Below are 16490 nucleotides of genomic sequence, written 5' to 3' on the forward strand. Positions count from 1 at the left end.
TCCCACCTCACTCACTGACGACCCGACTGAACAAGGTCTGCCCGCGCCACCCGCCCGCTGGCGTCGCCTTTACCACCCATGTCGTGTCTCTGCCGTCCTCCGCCATCCATATTTACCCAAGTAGACCGTACCGCTCTCGTCGTACCCATCCGCGCGCACAGGTCTCCGCAAGCTTTCGTCCCTCCCTCTCCGCCATCTTCATTCCAGCGTCCCTCCGCCCTGCCGGCAACCCCCCTCCCAACCGATCGATCAGCTTCATCGATTGCGACCGGCCGATACCGCTCTCCGTCCGACGTCGAATGATCCCGAGCCCCAGACCATCCCCCGGCGGAACCTACCTGCGTCGCTTCGCCCGCCTCTTGGGCCAGGCCTGGCAAGTTGTCGCGACGGCTCGATGCGTGGACGCCGTTCGTGATTGAGCGCCTCTCGTGACACCGCCATCCCCTCCCTCGTGCCTCGCTTCGCCGACGGTGCAGAGACGACCCTCCCCGCGCCTATTTCAGTCCTGCCCTCGTCGTCCAGGCACCGCATTCCCGACTCTCCTCTGGCCTCCTGCTGGCCCTCGCGCCGCCTCTTGCGCCCGCCACCTTGCGACGGTCCGACACTCGACCTTTCTTGTGCCCTCTCCGTGGCGACCCTGCAACGCACAGCCTCCTCGGAGCTTCTGGTCGGATATTTGCGCGATAATCCCCTCGGCGCGCACACGACAGTTCGCCGCGCTGTTTTCCTGCAACCTCCCGCGCTTTCCCTCTTGGCTGCCGTGGTGCAGCATCCCGTCGTCGTTGCTCCTCGCTCGCCCCGAGCGCAAGGACCCTGACGGCGGCCCGCAAGGCCCAAGGCCCGAGGCCCAAGGCGCAATCCTTCTGCATTCCAGACGTCGACGCCATGACTCCTCCCTTGCGCCTCTTCGCCGCCGCTAGGCCCCAGCGCCTGCGTCAGTCTTCGTCAACCTTCTCGACGCCGGAGCCGTTGGGCGACGGTGAGGAGCAGCCGTCGTCTCCACGGCCACGCTTTCGACTTAAGAGGCGGAACGTGTCGCACCTGACCGCGCCCACGCAGCAGTTCCTCGCCTCGGTCGCCGCCGCTGACGTCCCCGTTCCCAGCATCGAGGAGCCTCAGGTGTTGGACGACGACGACATGCTCGACGCCGCCATCTACCCCAGACTCCCCCACTTTGCACTTTCCCACCTTGACCACGTCGCCTTCCAGGAGCAGACTTCTCGCCACCAGCCGCTGGCCTTTGCACTACCAAAGACGCCGGCGCCACGAGACATCCCCTCCATCTCGCCGCGATGCTTCCCCGACTGGTCCGTCGATGGCTCCTTCGGCAGCCTCGAGTCGAGCCCGGACTGCGAGTCGAGCCGGCCGTCGACTGCTCGGTCGACGCAAACAAGCGCATCCGTCTTTAGCCAGTATTCCTTGACGTCGGACCTGAGCCAATGCGCGAGCCCCGAGCATGGCCACGGCCACGCCGACCGTTTCGGACCGCTGCTCTCGGCACACCGCGTCGACGGCACCCTCGACGGGCACCCTGCTCCGAGCTCCAGGAAAGCTCCTTGGACCAAGGCGATGAGCAATCACGTCTGGGCCGTCTACGTCATGTATCTGCAGGATCCCAAAGTCTCTCCCTTTCGAATCGGAAAGAGCGGCATCCCTCCGTCGGGTGTCTGCATGCGCGTCGCCCGCCAGGTCAAGCGGTCCTGGAAGGGATCGCGGCCGCAGTCGCAAGCCAACGACGATGGCAGGGATGGAAGCGCAACGCCGACGGCCGAAGCAACGGTGCCCTTTGTCGAATGGCCGCACACCTGCGCCGCCACCCGCGCTCACCTGCGAGACCTGTGCAAGGCGAACGGCGGCGGCGGTCCGGTCCGCCATGCGCTGCGTCTCCCCCGCAGCGCTACCCCCACGACCGCTCGCTTCCGGAACCGCCAGCCCGCGCCTCTCCGATCCGCCTCCGTCTTTTCCGCCTCCGACATGGCCATGTCCCTGGCCGTCTCCACCTCGGATTCCATGCAGCCGCAAGGGCCGTTGGCCCGGCTCTCGACCACGTCGCGTACCGCCTCCGCCTCCACGGCGACTCCGGATGTCTTCGCCGGCGCCGGTCCCAACCCTACCCCTGGCGCCAGGCAACTGGCGATGGCCTCCCAACCACGACTGGGATCCCCCTTTACGGCCAGAAGCTACGGCCCAAGTTCCTCCAACACCCTCGACGACGGCTTCGAACGAGCTGCCGAGCCGCAAAGACAGAGCCGCACCGTCGGCACGCGACTCAGCCTTGGATCCCCTGTGAGACTCGGCGGCAGCCGCCCTTGCACCCAAAAGCGACCGTCTTGTCCGTCCGTCTGGGAGCCTCGCAAGTCGAAGCGGCCCAGCCTTGGTTCCGACTTCTGGACCGATCCATCCTCCGCCACCGACGACCCTTCCGGTCTGGAGCCTGCAGCTGCCGAATTCTGTTCCACCAACTCGAGCCAGCGCGATTCGCTTTTCGTCCCTCGGGTCAACGTCCAGGAGCTGTTTGAAGCGTCGCACCCGCCCAGCGCGCCGCCCAGAGCGACGGCGGCCTCCTTGAACTCGCTCACGGCGCCTATAGCTGCCCCTCCTCGGCTGGGTTCGCCATTTGCCGGCAAGAGCCAAAGCTTTTCGTTCCCCGCCCGACACTCGAACATGTCGATGGCCGACTTCGCGGCCGCCCGTCGCCCCTTTTCTACCGTGCATCAACTGGAAGGCAGCTCTGCCCGCCCGAGGAGGCTGTCTCTTGCCAACCGTCTAGCGTACATTGACGAAAGGCTCAAAGATTTGCGCCGAAGAGGTCCTCACGAACGACGGTCCCATTCGCCCGTCTGAACATGGCGACGAACAAACACCTTGCTCTCCTTTGTACAATTGATGCCCCGCACATGCCACGAACTCTCACGACATCTCACGCCCCGGATATTTACCTGTCTCGAACCTCGAAGCATCCCTCGAGTACCTTTGGTTAAAGTGTCCGTGGTACCGCACATATCGTCGGGTAGCGGCGTGCAACCTTGCGCCGCTGCTGAGTATACTCGGCGGACCACAACATCGGCGGACCACGTTATGCGTACGCCCTGTGCCTACTGTACCCGAACGTCATTAGTTTTTGTCTTCCCTCGCAGAGGGGTGACTGATCAGTCTTTCCCTTGCCTCGCTATCGGCACACCACCCACACGCCCCCAACCCGGGCTTCTTTCACTCGAGGTGTGGGCATTGCCCGAAACCCCGTCCCTTCCCTACGACGTTACGACCTGCATGACGAATCATTGCATACAGAATGAGGCGCCAGAAAGCCTCGGCCATACGCGACTGTCTTTCCTTGCTTCTTCGCACCGCACCACGCTTGCATCTGCCCCCACCTTCTGGCCGTACCCGAGTGCCCATGGTAGGTTGCCACGCGGCCAGGCTCACTCGACATTGTGCTTTCCACTTTCATGTGTGCATCCATTCACTCTCTTTCTCTCCTTCTCTCCGAGTCTTTTTTCCTGGCGGAGTGAGGGCCTGCCAATTTCATGGTTGGATATTTTGCTGTTAGATTTGGAAAGCTGTCACGAGGATCACGATGAATATGTCAGCTAGGACTTTTGACTGTAGCTCAAGGCCCCAAGGCGAAGCTATACAACTGAATTCACACTCATGAACCAGGCTTCCGACTGCGTTGCGAGTATACTGCTCCGTTACAGGCACGCATCCATGCATGGAACTTCATGACCGGCACTCAAGGAGATGGAAGTCTTGGGAGTGCCTGGGCATTGATTTTTCTGCACGTATTTCTGAATGACGATTAAATGAGGAACTTCTAGAATCTACTACAATACATTTCATTACATTAGGTTTTCTTGGTCTTCGTATTATTATATTGTGCGATTTGACTCCGAAGCCACTGAATATGGGTCGTACTGGGTTATGCCATGTGGTCATCCGGCACTAGTCAGGAGCAAACCTGGATAAAGCAAAAAAACAGACGATGGAAAGTCGATGCTGGTACAAGAAAGATTCCATGCCAAGAAAACCCCTCGGATCCACCATTAATGTATCCCTTGCAAGAGAATAGATGTAGCGTTGACGGTGATATCTACTCCCTTGACATAGATATGTGGTGCCGTTGCGGTATTAGCACATGTAGGTGCGCACGTCGTGCTGCACACCATGAGCCGATGGCGATGAAGAAGCAATCCCAATGGTTATTCTATTGTCCCCCTGTAAACCGCGGCTGGTATTGTGTTGCCAGATTGAACGCGTCTCCGGCGATGGTCCATGATGAATAAATTCATGATACATCAAGGCCGATGGTGAGCGTACAAGTATATGCAAGTGTACAGCAAGTAGGCGTACACTAGGTGTACACATACATGTTCGTGAAGGTGTACAAAGTACGGAGTACAGCAGGTGCATATAATAGGGGCAGGTGAAGATGCATGTTATTATATTAATAGGCCGAACGGTTTTGTGCACGGACATGACCCACATCGCGGATCCGATCCATAGAATGGCAGATCAAGCATTGCGGCCACCACAGTGTCCATGCATCAAATGATGAGCGGACGAATGACCAAGGATTTGGTGGTCCCATCCAGATTCAGAGATCAAGTCCACGTGCGTTCGACGGGGATGGGTCGTTCACCACATGGGAAGCTCGAAGCGTAGCCGTCAACAATGAATTCTCGGCAAAAGAGAGTTCAGCAGGTGAGCGGAATGGAGAGGATCGGTGTGTGCTTTGCTGGTGCGCCGGCAGGATGAGTCGAAAACAAGGGTGGCGGGATTGGGCTCGGAAGAGAGTCGCGTCGGCTCAACTCGAGCTCACCAATTGTGAGGTCAAGCTCCGGTACGGGTATTCGCAGAGGCCGCCGCCGATGCCTGTTGTCGGAATGGGGACATTGCCCTTCTCCAACGGATGATCGATGGGAGTGGAAGGAGCACTCCCGAAAGCCGAACATGCGTTGGTCGTTGCGCAGCTTGTTGGCCGATATGCGCAACTGGGGGTTCTTGAAGCGCACATCGATGCCCGCCGAGGTCATGTTGCGAACATGCATCGCGTAGTCGGCGGCGAACTCGGGGAGCGAGTCGAAGAGGGCTCGGAAACGTGCGAGGTCGGAGGTTGCCGAGTCTTGGGGGTGAAACTTGAGCGGCTGGTGAGGGTCTGTTGTGAGTGAGAAGGCGACCATGGCGACGGCCCAGCGGCGAATTCGAACGGCCGTCACGGCATCGGATTGGGCGTACAAGTGTTTGATGAGGTTCGGCGGCACGTCCCAGTCATATTTTAGGTACAGATCCTGGATGGCGTCCATGGCAAGGTCCTGCAGCTTGGAGATTTTGAGGTTGGCGGCGAAGAGATGTAGGTGGATGATGGCCCAATGAAGGTCCTGCGACGCGCTCGTCTCGTGCGCGTCGCTGACGGCTTGATCGACGAAATGCCTAAAGGTCGAGGGCCAGTGAACCCACTCGACGAAGAGGGCAAACATTGTTCCCGATTCTCCCGGAAGCCATAGACAGACCGGCGTGGGTGCGGAGGGATCGTCCAGCCGTTCACGAAAGAAGGAGGAGACGGAGCGGAGCAGGCGGCGGTTGACGGTGAAGTTCAGCTGCCTGGCTCCAACGAGCACCGTCGTCATGTCCAGTACGTCAGAGGGCGGAGGCGGCAATGACTTGTCGAGCCTCGTCCGAAGACAAGTATTCGTCGGCCGGGATAAGTCCATCTTGTCTATGGAAAGCATTGCCGCTGTTTACTCACGACAGCTCTCAAGAAACACGAGACGGCACCGGTGAGTGAGAGAGAGGGGTGGAAGGAGGCAAAAGAGAGGAGGCGAGAGAAGGCGGAAGGGGAGGATCAAGAGAGGGTACTGCCACACCGGACTTGAAGGATGGAGATATGTGGTGGCGTCCTTCCGTTGGCCATCGGCGGCAAATTCAAACGGTCCGGGATCCCTAGCCAGAGTCAGCATGACGGAACGGAGGACCAGATGATGGTGACACAGACTCGGACAAATGAGAAACTTTATCTCGTGTCACGGAGAGGAACCGAGCAGAACCGAGTGGAGAAGGGGCGTGTGTAAGAGGCCTGGACAATATGGCCGACGTCCCAGGCGACGAGTCTAAAGGGGCAACGGGGTCAGTCCAGGCGATAGAACGATGGTGATGTGGGAAGGGCACTGAAGAGCGTGGGAAAGGCTTGTGGCCGGATGAAGTGCCACTTCCCATCCTAGTTTGGCTGTAGGTGCATGTTGAAAGCCAAGGTGAGTCGAGGTAACGCTGGCGGCGGAAAGAAAAGGATGCCAGGAGCTCTGTGGCCGGATGCTTCCAAGGGAGAGCACTTTTCCCCGTCTCCCTCTCGACGGTGAAACAACTCGGCGCACAGATGCCGGCGATATTCGAGTACCTTGGCCCCACGAGATCCAAGGTCCGGGCACCTGCCACGAAGAGGATGCCGGTCCAAGGGATACACTCCTATGTTTCGGACGCGCATTAGCCAAGCAAAGGCCAGGTACCGATTCGTACGTACGGGGCTGCTGGGGTCATGGGAGCAGTGGACGACGGGCCAGCAGGTAGTTCCATAGCTGTCGGCTTGGCGAGCAGGCACAGCAGCATCGACGAGACTCTGCTGCTCGTATGGACACGGTGATGCGGCCTCGGATGTCGCATCGAGTTTGATGAGATGACGGTGAAAGCGGAGAGGAGAAGCGTTCAGGGAGTCGATCAGTGGGGGAGACGGTGAGGTGTTCACGAGCAGATAGGCAAGGAAGGTGCCGACGACCTAGGCAGTTGCCTCTTTATTACGAGGGCAGGTCATTGAGGAAGGTGCCAACCAGATTGGCAATTGCCTGCTTATTACGGGTAATCTAGGGCAATTAATATGACGAGCGATAGCACGAGCAATACCATCCATGTACGAACCATACAGTACCTTGGCCGTGTCTTGACTCGACTCAGTTTTCTTCCCACGCCTTTTCGGTATTCTTCCAAACGCCTTTTCGCCACTTGCCGGCCTCGTATCCCGATCCGAAGTGGCGGTTGCGGCACGACTTATTGTGATGCCAGCCGGCGGTCGTGGTGCTGGGCGTCCAAGAAAGCGAGCGAGCGAGCCAGCAATCAAAACGCTCAGCTCAACGTCAGGGGGAACAGGATAGAGCAGCCTTTCCACGGTGGGCGGCCTGCTGAATTATCTACCACTGACTGTTCCGCGTGGGGACCATCCTGCCAGCCATGGCAGCCCCCCAGATTCTCCCTTGCGGCTCCAACGGCACCGAGTCTTCCGGTCGCCGGTCCCAAGGGAGAGCCAAGATGCTGTCTGCCTTCCATGGCCTGGGTGCCTTGGGCTGCTGCCATTTCCTGGCGCCGTCCGATGATGGCCCCTCGTCCTCTTGCTCGCATCGTGATGGTGATTCGTTCTTCGACCTGCCGTGGTTCCGCCACCATAGGGATATCGTGTCTGTCCAGCCTCGATGTTCATCCTCGCCACGGCCCAAGTATGATCCTGCAAACTGCGTCATCTTTCTCACCGGGGCAACCATTGGCTGCCCCCCTCGATTCACTTCCCATGTGCACGCCAACACCCCTCCCCTCGTGTGATTTGTCTTTTCGCACCAACCGAGGGAGGCAAATGTCCTCGGAGGCGACAGGGCAGGCCGCGAGCTTTGCGAAGCACGTCCACGGCGCGCCACGACGACGGAGGGCACTCCACATCCCGACAACATTCGTCTAGGCGGACGAGCGTTTAGGTAGTCCGGCGCCGTCGTCACCAGACGCGCCGCTCTCGGCGTTGCTGCTGTCGTCAAGCCTCATCGGGTTGTCCGGCGTCCCCATCCACGGCGGCGGCGGCGGCCGAGAGGTAAATCGCGGTTTGGGAAACGGCGTGAGCGTCGTGGGGTCCGTGTGCTCGGCCGTTGCGGCCGAGTCGGAGAGACCTCCGGCTATTTCGGCCAGGGCAATTCGTCGACCCGACGGGTTGGCTGGGCCCGCGCCCACGCCCATGCCCACGCCCACGCCCACGCCCACGCCCGCGCCGGCACCCGTTTGGCCGCCGTCAAGGCGAGCTCTCTTCGCCGATGGCGGCCTTCCTTCGACCGAGCCTTGGTGTTCGGTCGCGCTCGAGCCGAACAGGCGGCTTTTCTCGGCGTCGATCTGCGACTTTGACCGTCTCTCTCGTAGCCGGATGCCGTACTTCTTTCGAATCATGCTCTGCTTCGAGGTGTAGCTGTTCTTGAGCTTCGCCAGCTCGCCGTCGCGTTGATCGGGCGGAAGCTGCATGGCATTCCTCATCAGACAGCCGAATTTCGCCTCGGCCAGTTGCATCTCGGTTTCGAGCTGGGCCCTCTGGGCCGGTGTGAGCCTCGCGTACGGGTCCACGGCGCCGGCCGACTGCGGAGTGGTGGTGGACGGAGTCGGCGTGGGCGTTGCCGTCGCTGCCGACCTCTGACCTGGCGTCGTGCGCGGTGGTGTCGGGTTCGAAACAGGCGTCGCCATCGCCGATGCGAAGTGAGCAGGCGCCTTCCCGGCCAACTGCAGAGACATGGCGTGCAATTCCCTCCGCACGGCCATGGCCGCCGCCTCATCGTGATCCCCGCAGACTTTGTTCCTCAGGTGGTAGGCGAGACCGCCGTTGCTGGTGAAGAAACAGCCGCAGTGGAGACAGATGACCTGGCCGACCAGGTCAAACTTTAGCGTGTGCTCGCATGCCCATTTGGCGACGTGCTAGCATGCTCCTTGTCAGCTCTCGTCCCGAGGCAGGCGGGTTTTCGACCGACGTCGTGGTGCATACATATCGCAGCGCTTGGCCGTCGCTGCAAGGACGGCGGCAATTTTCGCAACGAACGACCCCGCCGGAGAGGACGGGAGGTCTGGCGGGCGGCGCGGTGGGCAGCTGCCGATGCGGCACCGTTGCCGATGTCGAGCTGGACGGGGCCGGTGCGGCGACGACGACGGTCAGATGCGGCGACGGGACGACATGCTCGGCGCCATCGGGCGACTTCTCTTCGACGATGTCCTGAAGGTCGTAGCCGAGACGCTCGGCCCGAGCCAGGGCGTTGACCAAGGGCCGAGGGCGGATCGTCTCCAGCCGTCTCGCGAGTGCCTTGTCCAGGAAGTCGTTGCTGGCGTTGGCCAGCAGGGCGTCGGCAACTTCGTCCAAGTCCTGGGCCGTCAGGTGTTGGACGACTTGCCCTTTTGCTTCCCTGATCATGCGTCCGCCATAGCGCTGGAGAGGCTGCTCGAGGGTCGTGGTCGTCGCTCGAGAGAATATGCCGCTTGCCTGTCACGGGATGGTCGTGAGCCAGCCGTCGCGGCGGACGAGCACCTTTGACGGAGCCGACGGAGGTACCTACGATGAAAGCAAGGTGGAACTCGGAGCCCAGCAGGCACTTGGTCCACTTCTCACGAACGACCTGGCGGACGACGTTGGCGCTCGTTCTGTCGATCAGATCTCGAAGTGGGCCGTGCTCGGGCGCGGCCTCGACCGAGGAGTCGGTGGCCTCGGGGGAGGCCAAGGAGCCGAGAGAGGTGGAAGCGCGTCCTCCACCCGAGGACGAGGCCGAGGCCCGGTGGTTCGCCGGAGGCAGCTCCGACGCAGAGCTATGTGCGTTGCCTTTCGAGGCCGGCAGGGCGGGTGGCGGGGCGATGGAGGGCGGAGGAGCGTCGTTTGCTCGCGGCGGGCTTCTCGTCCGCGACGGAGGCTGCCCGTTCGTAGGCGGCTGCTGTCGGGCAGCCGAGGCGGACGAGGCGGACGAGGCGGGAAGCGAGTGCGGATCGAAGCGTCGTAGGTCGCCGGCGAGGCCGCCGTTGGTCAGAACCATGGCCGTTCTGCGCTGGTCGATGGATGATGCCGGCGAAGGTGAGGGTGGTGATGGTGACGGTGACGAGGACGACGGAATGGCGCACAGGGATGCCAGCCTGGCACAGTCTGCAGCGCGGCACACGCAAGCGAGGGGGGCGGGTGACGGTGCTGGTGTGTTGCTGCCGAACTATATCGGCCTCTGGCCGGACCGCTTTCCGCGAGGCGCGTTCATTGACTGACTCGACGACGCGTGAAGCCGCAATAGCGGGCCAGCAGAAGAAGTTTCGAGCCCTTGAGATCTGGCCGGGGCCTGAAACCGTTAGGCAGCCGAAAGGAGTTAGAGGTTTGGAACAGCAGTAAGTACTGTATACTTGCAAGTGTGAGTACGGTACGGAGCAAGCAAGTACTGCAAAGGCCTCGAGCCACACTACCGATACTACGGCGTTTACTGCAGTACCAGTACTGTAATGATACGGGGTACTCCGTACAATGAATATGGTTTTCTACCACTCCGTATTTTAGGTACCTTGGTAAACCTACTTGCTCCACCAACACTGTTAAGTACTTGGCCTGCAGAAGGGAGCGTTTGTGCATGAGTATGTCACCGTGGGAGTAAGTACAGTACAGTTACAAAAGTACTGTAAGTACAGTACAGTTACAAAAGTACTTGTACTTAGTACTCCGTACTTGGGTAAAAATCAATAACTATTGCCTGTCTAAGTACTTGGGTGTAGACGTAACTCGATAAGAACTGGCATACGGAGTACCTATGGAGTACTTGTACTTACAGTACTCACAGTACAGTACAAATACAGTACAAATACAGTACAAATACAGTACAAGTGCAGTACAAGTGCAGTACAAGTACAGTACAAGTACAGTACAAGTACAGTACAGTAGTGTGTGAGTGATTGCTAATGTACAACTACAGTACTCCGTACACGTACTGTAGGTGCATGTACTCAGTGCTCCATGCACATGTACTGACAAGTACCTGTTGTCGTTGCACCAAGGTACTACTTAACTGTAGGTGTGCAGTAGGTGCTCCGTACTGCAACTTACTGTACACCTTAATTTGTTGTAGTTCTTGGAAAGTAACGCCCATACACTCACTGTACGATAGGTGTGCATGTGCGGAGTACTGACCTGGTACAAAGTACATGGCACGTGTTCCACAAGTAAGAACATGCATGTACAGTACATTTGCAGGTACTTACTTACATGTACATGTACATTACATTGTACGGAGTACTTACTCCGCACATGCACTCCGTACTTGTACTGTAAGTATGCAATGTTCACGGGCGATGGAATGATTACAAGTACAGTACAAGTACTGCTGGTGCAGTGCCGAGGACTTTCGTTGTACTTGCCGTACTTGCATCTAAGTACACGCAAGTACGGAGTACACTTGGTGCATTACAAGTACACGCCAAAATAGGTGTCCCCACTACAAGTGAATCGACACTATTGCGACGCCATTATTATAGTAACTGCTAGATTGTTACCCATGGACTATTAATCCCCCTTTTCGGACCCGCTCCAACCTCTACTCCTCAGCCGCTGACTTACTTAGAGTAAGGACTTACTTACATGTAAGTACTGTACTTGCAACTACACAGTACTGTACTTGCAACTACATCGTGCTGTACTTGCAACTACATCGTGCTGTACTTGCAACTAAATAGTGCTGTACTTGCAACTAGATCGTGCTGTACTTGCAACTAAATAGTGCTGTACTTGCAACTACATAGTGCTGTACTTGCAACTAGATCGTGCTGTACTTGCAACTAAATAGTGCTGTACTTGCAACTACATAGTACTGCAAGTACTTACAGATAAGTAAATCTTCAACTGCCCGTCCTTACATTACAGTACGAACTTGCATGCAAACACGCACAACCACCTGCACCTTTCAACCTCCCCCCTCGCCTCACAAGATGCGACCTCGGACTCACAGTACTAGTTGTTGAAAAAATAAACTAGAAAATAAGCCTAGTGTATATACTAGTAAGGCGACTTCTGCCGTCCGTCGAGGTCGGATCGATGCAGCCGTCGCTGTAGCACACCTGACCGCGTTTCTGTCCTCAACGACGGTACTTGATCCATCGACAAAACGGCCACCTGCGATGACCACGTCGTCCTCGTCACCTCATCTCATCTCTCTATGTCGCCAGCGGCCAGTCCTCGGTTTTGTTGTAAAGAATTCCATTAATCACGACGCCACCACCCCTCTTGGCCAGCGCCCAGGCGTCGTCGTCGCACGACATGGCAAAGCCGCGGACGTAGCACGGCTGCTTAGGTAGCTCCGGTGCATCATCGTGTTTTCTTGTCGACTCTGGGGAGCCTGTCGTGCCGAAGGACCGCAGATCGACCACGTCGCCCGTGGAGATGGAGTTGCCGGATAAAACACGCGAAAAGATGCGAAACATGGTCTCGGGCTGCTCCACGCCCGCACTGTGAGTGGCCTGGAAGACGCGACTGAAGGAGAGATTGCCAAATTGACGAACTTGGCCACCATCGTAGGTAGAATTCGTAACAATGGGCGCGTACCCGGCTGCCGGAAACTTTGCCGCGTACTGACCACCGGCCTTCTGCGCAACCTGAAGCGAGACATCCTCGCCGCTGAACCAGTTGCAGCAATAGTCGCGATCGCCGTAGACGAGCGCCACGCGGACGCCTCGATTCAGCAGGCTCGCCAGGCGACCGATATTCCCCCCTCGAAACTGATCGCGTGTTTTTTTGAAATTTTGGAAGACGGGATCGCTGAGCATGGTGAAGTTGACGGGTGACCCGATGGCGTTTAGAATTTCGGCTTGATTGAGGTAATCGAGAAGGCGAAGCGGCCCGGGCGGGTGTCTCTCGGGTGCCAATATGTCATATGGACTTTTTCCCGATTGGACGGGAATCATCTTGGTCTTGTTGTACATCTCGGTAGCCTTGGAGCATGCGTCAATCACCTCGGGCTGATGACCTGCACCTTCTGCATCAAGCTGGGCGGCGAGGGCGGCACAGCGAGCTATCAAGTACTTGTCACCGCCGGGGGCGGTAAAGTTCCGCAGAAGCTCGTCGGCTTCTTGGGCAGAAAAGAATTTGATGCCGTACGTATTGTTGACGCCGAAATGGACAAAGTTGGCCACGTCGGTGGCCACGTCGACGCAGCCGTTGAGAATTCCAAGCGACGTAAGCCGAATCTCGACCGCCGAGGGGTCGAGGGCGCCGGCATGCCATTTTTCGTTCTGCTTCTGCCACACCTCGGAGAAGATGGGCCCGTAAATGCCGCCATAGCTTTCGGTAAAAAGGCTGACGGCCAGGGAGGATGTACGATTGAGATGACGGTGGGGGGTGGCGGTGAGGAAGCCTTGCATGACGTGCCAGACGGCCAAGGCTGCCGACTGGGTCGTGTTGGCCGTATGCATGGGGTTGCCACTGCTGAATGTGCCGTTGACCGAATCCCACGAGGCCGCCGCGTTGGGATTGTAGGTCGGGGGCATGACAAGCGTCTCCTCCACCATGGAGAGGGTACCGTCGGTGGGCGTGTCGTACGAGAAGCCTGTGTGGTTCGGCTACCGGAAGCATGGACGGTCACCACACCGGACCGCATCGGAGGGGGGAGGGGGGGCTTCGTCGAGGACGAGGGATGCTAGGCTTGCCTGATCGATGAAGAGCATGTTGGAAGCGCCGTCCCAGCCCCATTCTCGAGCCACCGTCTCATAGCTGTTGAGGCCTCGCTCGACGATCTCGCAAGGGCCGTTGTAGCCGAAGAAGGCGTAGAGGGAGCTGCCGCCGGGTCCGCCGGTGAGCCAGACGGTCAAGTTGTCGGTCGGCTCGCGGGCCTCGACGTAGTAGAAGAATAGATTGGCGACATAGTCGCCGGGGACGCTGACCCATCCGGTGTACTGCTGCTGGCTGCTCGCGGCCGTCTTGCAGACGCCGTGAGGTTCCTTGTACGAGACATTCACGTTCCCGGGGAGGTTGATGACCGTCAGGTTTCGGGTCCGCTCGTCGGGGCGGAGGAACTGAGCGTCGGTGACGCCGAAGGCGAGGGCGAGCAGCAGGGTGGCGAACGAGAGAGACATGGCCAAGGGCCGATGGGCGACGGAACGAACCATGGCCAAGGGCCGATGGGCGACGGAACGAACCATGGCGCCAAAAATACCTGCAGACAAAAACGAGGCTCCTGGGGGGGAGGCGAGGAAGAAGGAGGCGATCGGACAGGAGGAAGGAGGAAATTTTGACCATTGCTGCGGCGGCCTGAGGTTCGCGGCAAGCCTTCGCTCCACCGGCCGGCTGGACGAGCGATCCTCCTACATTGACGGAACCGACGACGAATTATTATTCATCGGCAGCAAGGCACGAATGGGACGAGGCACATGTCACGCACAACGAGCACCCGCACCGACCAAACGACGGACGGAGCGGAAGCGGCAAAGGGGTGCTGGGCTTCGAGGCTGAAGACGGGCATGTGTCGGTCGATGCTAGCACGTACTTGTACGTAAGGATGCATAATGATGCGGTGATGCAAGTATAGGAACTTGCACGAGCAATGATGGAGTGCAAGTATGGGAATTTGTGCGTGAGCTTGCATCGGCACGGCTGCCGTGCGGTACGTGTAGTTGGAAATACTGGAGTTGTAGTTGATTTGCCGTCGAATCCTGGCACAAGTACGGAGTACCCCGTACATGTACTCCGTACTTGTACTTGGGCCCAAAAAATTGTGCAAGTGCTTGTAAGTACAAGTACTTATGTGCAAGGGGACGTTGGATTGGTAATAATTAATTCTTTTTGGAGTAATAATTCATACGCCGTATGCTGAAGCACTCCGAACGGGGGCACAGATATCAATCAATAGTGGGCCGACAAAAGTGTCGATTCACTTTGTAGTGGCAGGGCTACTAAAATTGAATGGTCAATTTTGTCACGGGGTAATAGTGACTGCGCAGTATGACTTGTGCGGGACTTTACTTGTGAGTACTTGAGTCAGTAAGGCCAAGTACCTGTGCTGGCCAGTATTGCACTCGTACTGTACTCCGTGCTGGGCCAGTATTGCACTCGTGCTGTACTCCGTACTGTAACTACAGTACTTGCACACCTACGGCATTACCTCGGCACTTGCCGCGCTGTACGGGGACACTACTGGACTATAAAGTACCGTCAACCTTGAGTGCCGTATCCGTGCTCATGAAAGTACTTACGGAGTACTAAGCACTAGTCTGGCGGGGATGCACCCAAGTACCTACAGTAGGCGTGGTTGCACAACTACATACGAGTACTCACTACATATACGTGAACTGCTGTGAGTAGATGGTTGTGGTTGGAGCATTTTGCAACTCCGCCCATGCACTGTGCTGCGTTGGATGGTGTACTTGCAAGTACATTACACGTACGGAGTACATACGCACGTACAACCACTTGCAGTAATACTCCGCATATGCAAGTTCATGCAAGACGCAGGACGGCCTGTTGACTGGCCAAGTTCTGTAATGTATCACTTGTTAGTAGGGAGTACGGAGTACAGGTGCAGAGTATTACAATGAGAGCGATCTGATCATCCCTAGCATAAGTAAGGGCATGCCGGTACGGCGATTGAGTACGACTACAGTACAGCACAGTACTGTATTTACAAGTACGTACTGTGCGTGCACTGTAATGGCTTCGGGTACAAATCATTACGTACTTGCGCAGAGGCAGACAAGTACCCCAATGGCCTCGATGACTCATGAATGATACACCTAGTGTAAGTACTCCGTACATGTACTTGATTACTTACTCCATACTTGCAACTAATTAGGTAATTCCTTATACCTACTCCGTACACACACACACACACACACTCCGTACAGTACGGAGTAGAGCAAGTACTTATGTAAACGTGCTTATGTGCTAATAGGCTGATGATGGCGCATCGACGGGTACCATGATTGCAGTTGCTGCTGAGCTTTGTTCTCCGTGCAGCCTCTTCTTATCCGTACTAGGTACTCCGTAATTACTGGTTCTTTGTATTCGTACTCTGCACTTTTTGTTGGTTCTTCGTATCCGCACTGGTTTTTCCTGTCGGCACTGGTACTTTTTATTATCCGTACTGATACTTTTTGTTCGTACTTTCTGCTTCTTATTCGTACTGGTCTTTGCATCCGCTTCCACTGGCTCTTCGTATCCGTACCGGTTCTTCTCATCATCACTTCGAACTCTTGGTTGATCAACCATGCTGTGCTCGGTACAAATGCAGGCGCTTGGCGTCATGAGCACGCAAGCACGCCGACTGCATCGGCTCGAACAATGGGCCGACGACGGTTCGACCGGCAGCACAAGCAGGCGTCGTAGGTCCAACGGCGCGATGCACCATGGGGAAACGGGTGGATGGGTGAGCGGTGCCGTGATTCCATTCCATTGAATCGACGACGCTACGACGCCGCGAGAGGGGTTTGACTTGAAACATGCATTATTAGGCCAGATGATCCGAGACGTAGCCTCAACACTCGAGTGTGCTATGCGCCGGCGCATTCTGTAACAAGTGCCGAGAACAAGCACACCTGCAGCAGACGTGCTTGCTTGGACGCCAACGGCCTGCGCTAGACTTTAGAGCGTAAAGGGGCACGCCTACGGATGATTGCCCTGAAATTATCCAGTCAGGACCTCGCTACCCGAGCCCAGCTAGTGGCAGGCAAGCAAGTACTTACGTATTGATACTTGCCATGCCATTACACCT

General features: G+C 57.5%; 5 protein-coding genes across 5 annotated transcripts; 1 reads left to right on the forward strand and 4 right to left on the reverse strand.

Annotated features, from left to right (window-relative positions):
* Positions 1 to 885: 885 nt before the first annotated feature.
* Positions 886 to 2844, forward strand: DCS_05636 (uncharacterized protein; the record flags this gene model as incomplete). The annotated part of the gene is made up of 1 exon (XM_040802938.1): positions 886 to 2844. One exon carries the CDS (start codon positions 886 to 888, stop codon positions 2842 to 2844), a length of 1959 nt encoding a protein of 652 aa, XP_040657971.1.
* Positions 2845 to 4694: 1850 nt separating this feature from the next.
* On the reverse strand, positions 4695 to 5729 carry DCS_05637 (uncharacterized protein; the record flags this gene model as incomplete). Its single annotated transcript, XM_040802939.1, has 1 exon — positions 4695 to 5729. One exon carries the CDS (start codon positions 5727 to 5729, stop codon positions 4695 to 4697), a length of 1035 nt encoding a protein of 344 aa, XP_040657972.1.
* Positions 5730 to 7710: 1981 nt separating this feature from the next.
* DCS_05638 (uncharacterized protein) lies at positions 7711 to 9800 on the reverse strand (the record flags this gene model as incomplete). Its single annotated transcript, XM_040802940.1, has 3 exons — positions 7711 to 8703; positions 8825 to 9259; positions 9333 to 9800. The coding sequence occupies 3 exons, from the start codon at positions 9798 to 9800 to the stop codon at positions 7711 to 7713; spliced, it is 1896 nt and encodes a 631-aa protein (XP_040657973.1).
* Positions 9801 to 11946: 2146 nt separating this feature from the next.
* On the reverse strand, positions 11947 to 13860 carry DCS_05639 (uncharacterized protein; the record flags this gene model as incomplete). Its single annotated transcript, XM_040802941.1, has 2 exons — positions 11947 to 13347; positions 13417 to 13860. 2 exons carry the CDS (start codon positions 13858 to 13860, stop codon positions 11947 to 11949), a joined length of 1845 nt encoding a protein of 614 aa, XP_040657974.1.
* A 1804-nt stretch (positions 13861 to 15664) lies between these two features.
* DCS_05640 (uncharacterized protein) lies at positions 15665 to 16127 on the reverse strand (the record flags this gene model as incomplete). The annotated part of the gene is made up of 2 exons (XM_040802942.1): positions 15665 to 15994; positions 16071 to 16127. The coding sequence occupies 2 exons, from the start codon at positions 16125 to 16127 to the stop codon at positions 15665 to 15667; spliced, it is 387 nt and encodes a 128-aa protein (XP_040657975.1).
* Positions 16128 to 16490: the final 363 nt, after the last annotated feature.

This window comes from Drechmeria coniospora, chromosome 02 (assembly GCF_001625195.1).
Source record: "Drechmeria coniospora strain ARSEF 6962 chromosome 02, whole genome shotgun sequence".
Taxonomy (NCBI): domain Eukaryota; kingdom Fungi; phylum Ascomycota; class Sordariomycetes; order Hypocreales; family Ophiocordycipitaceae; genus Drechmeria; species Drechmeria coniospora.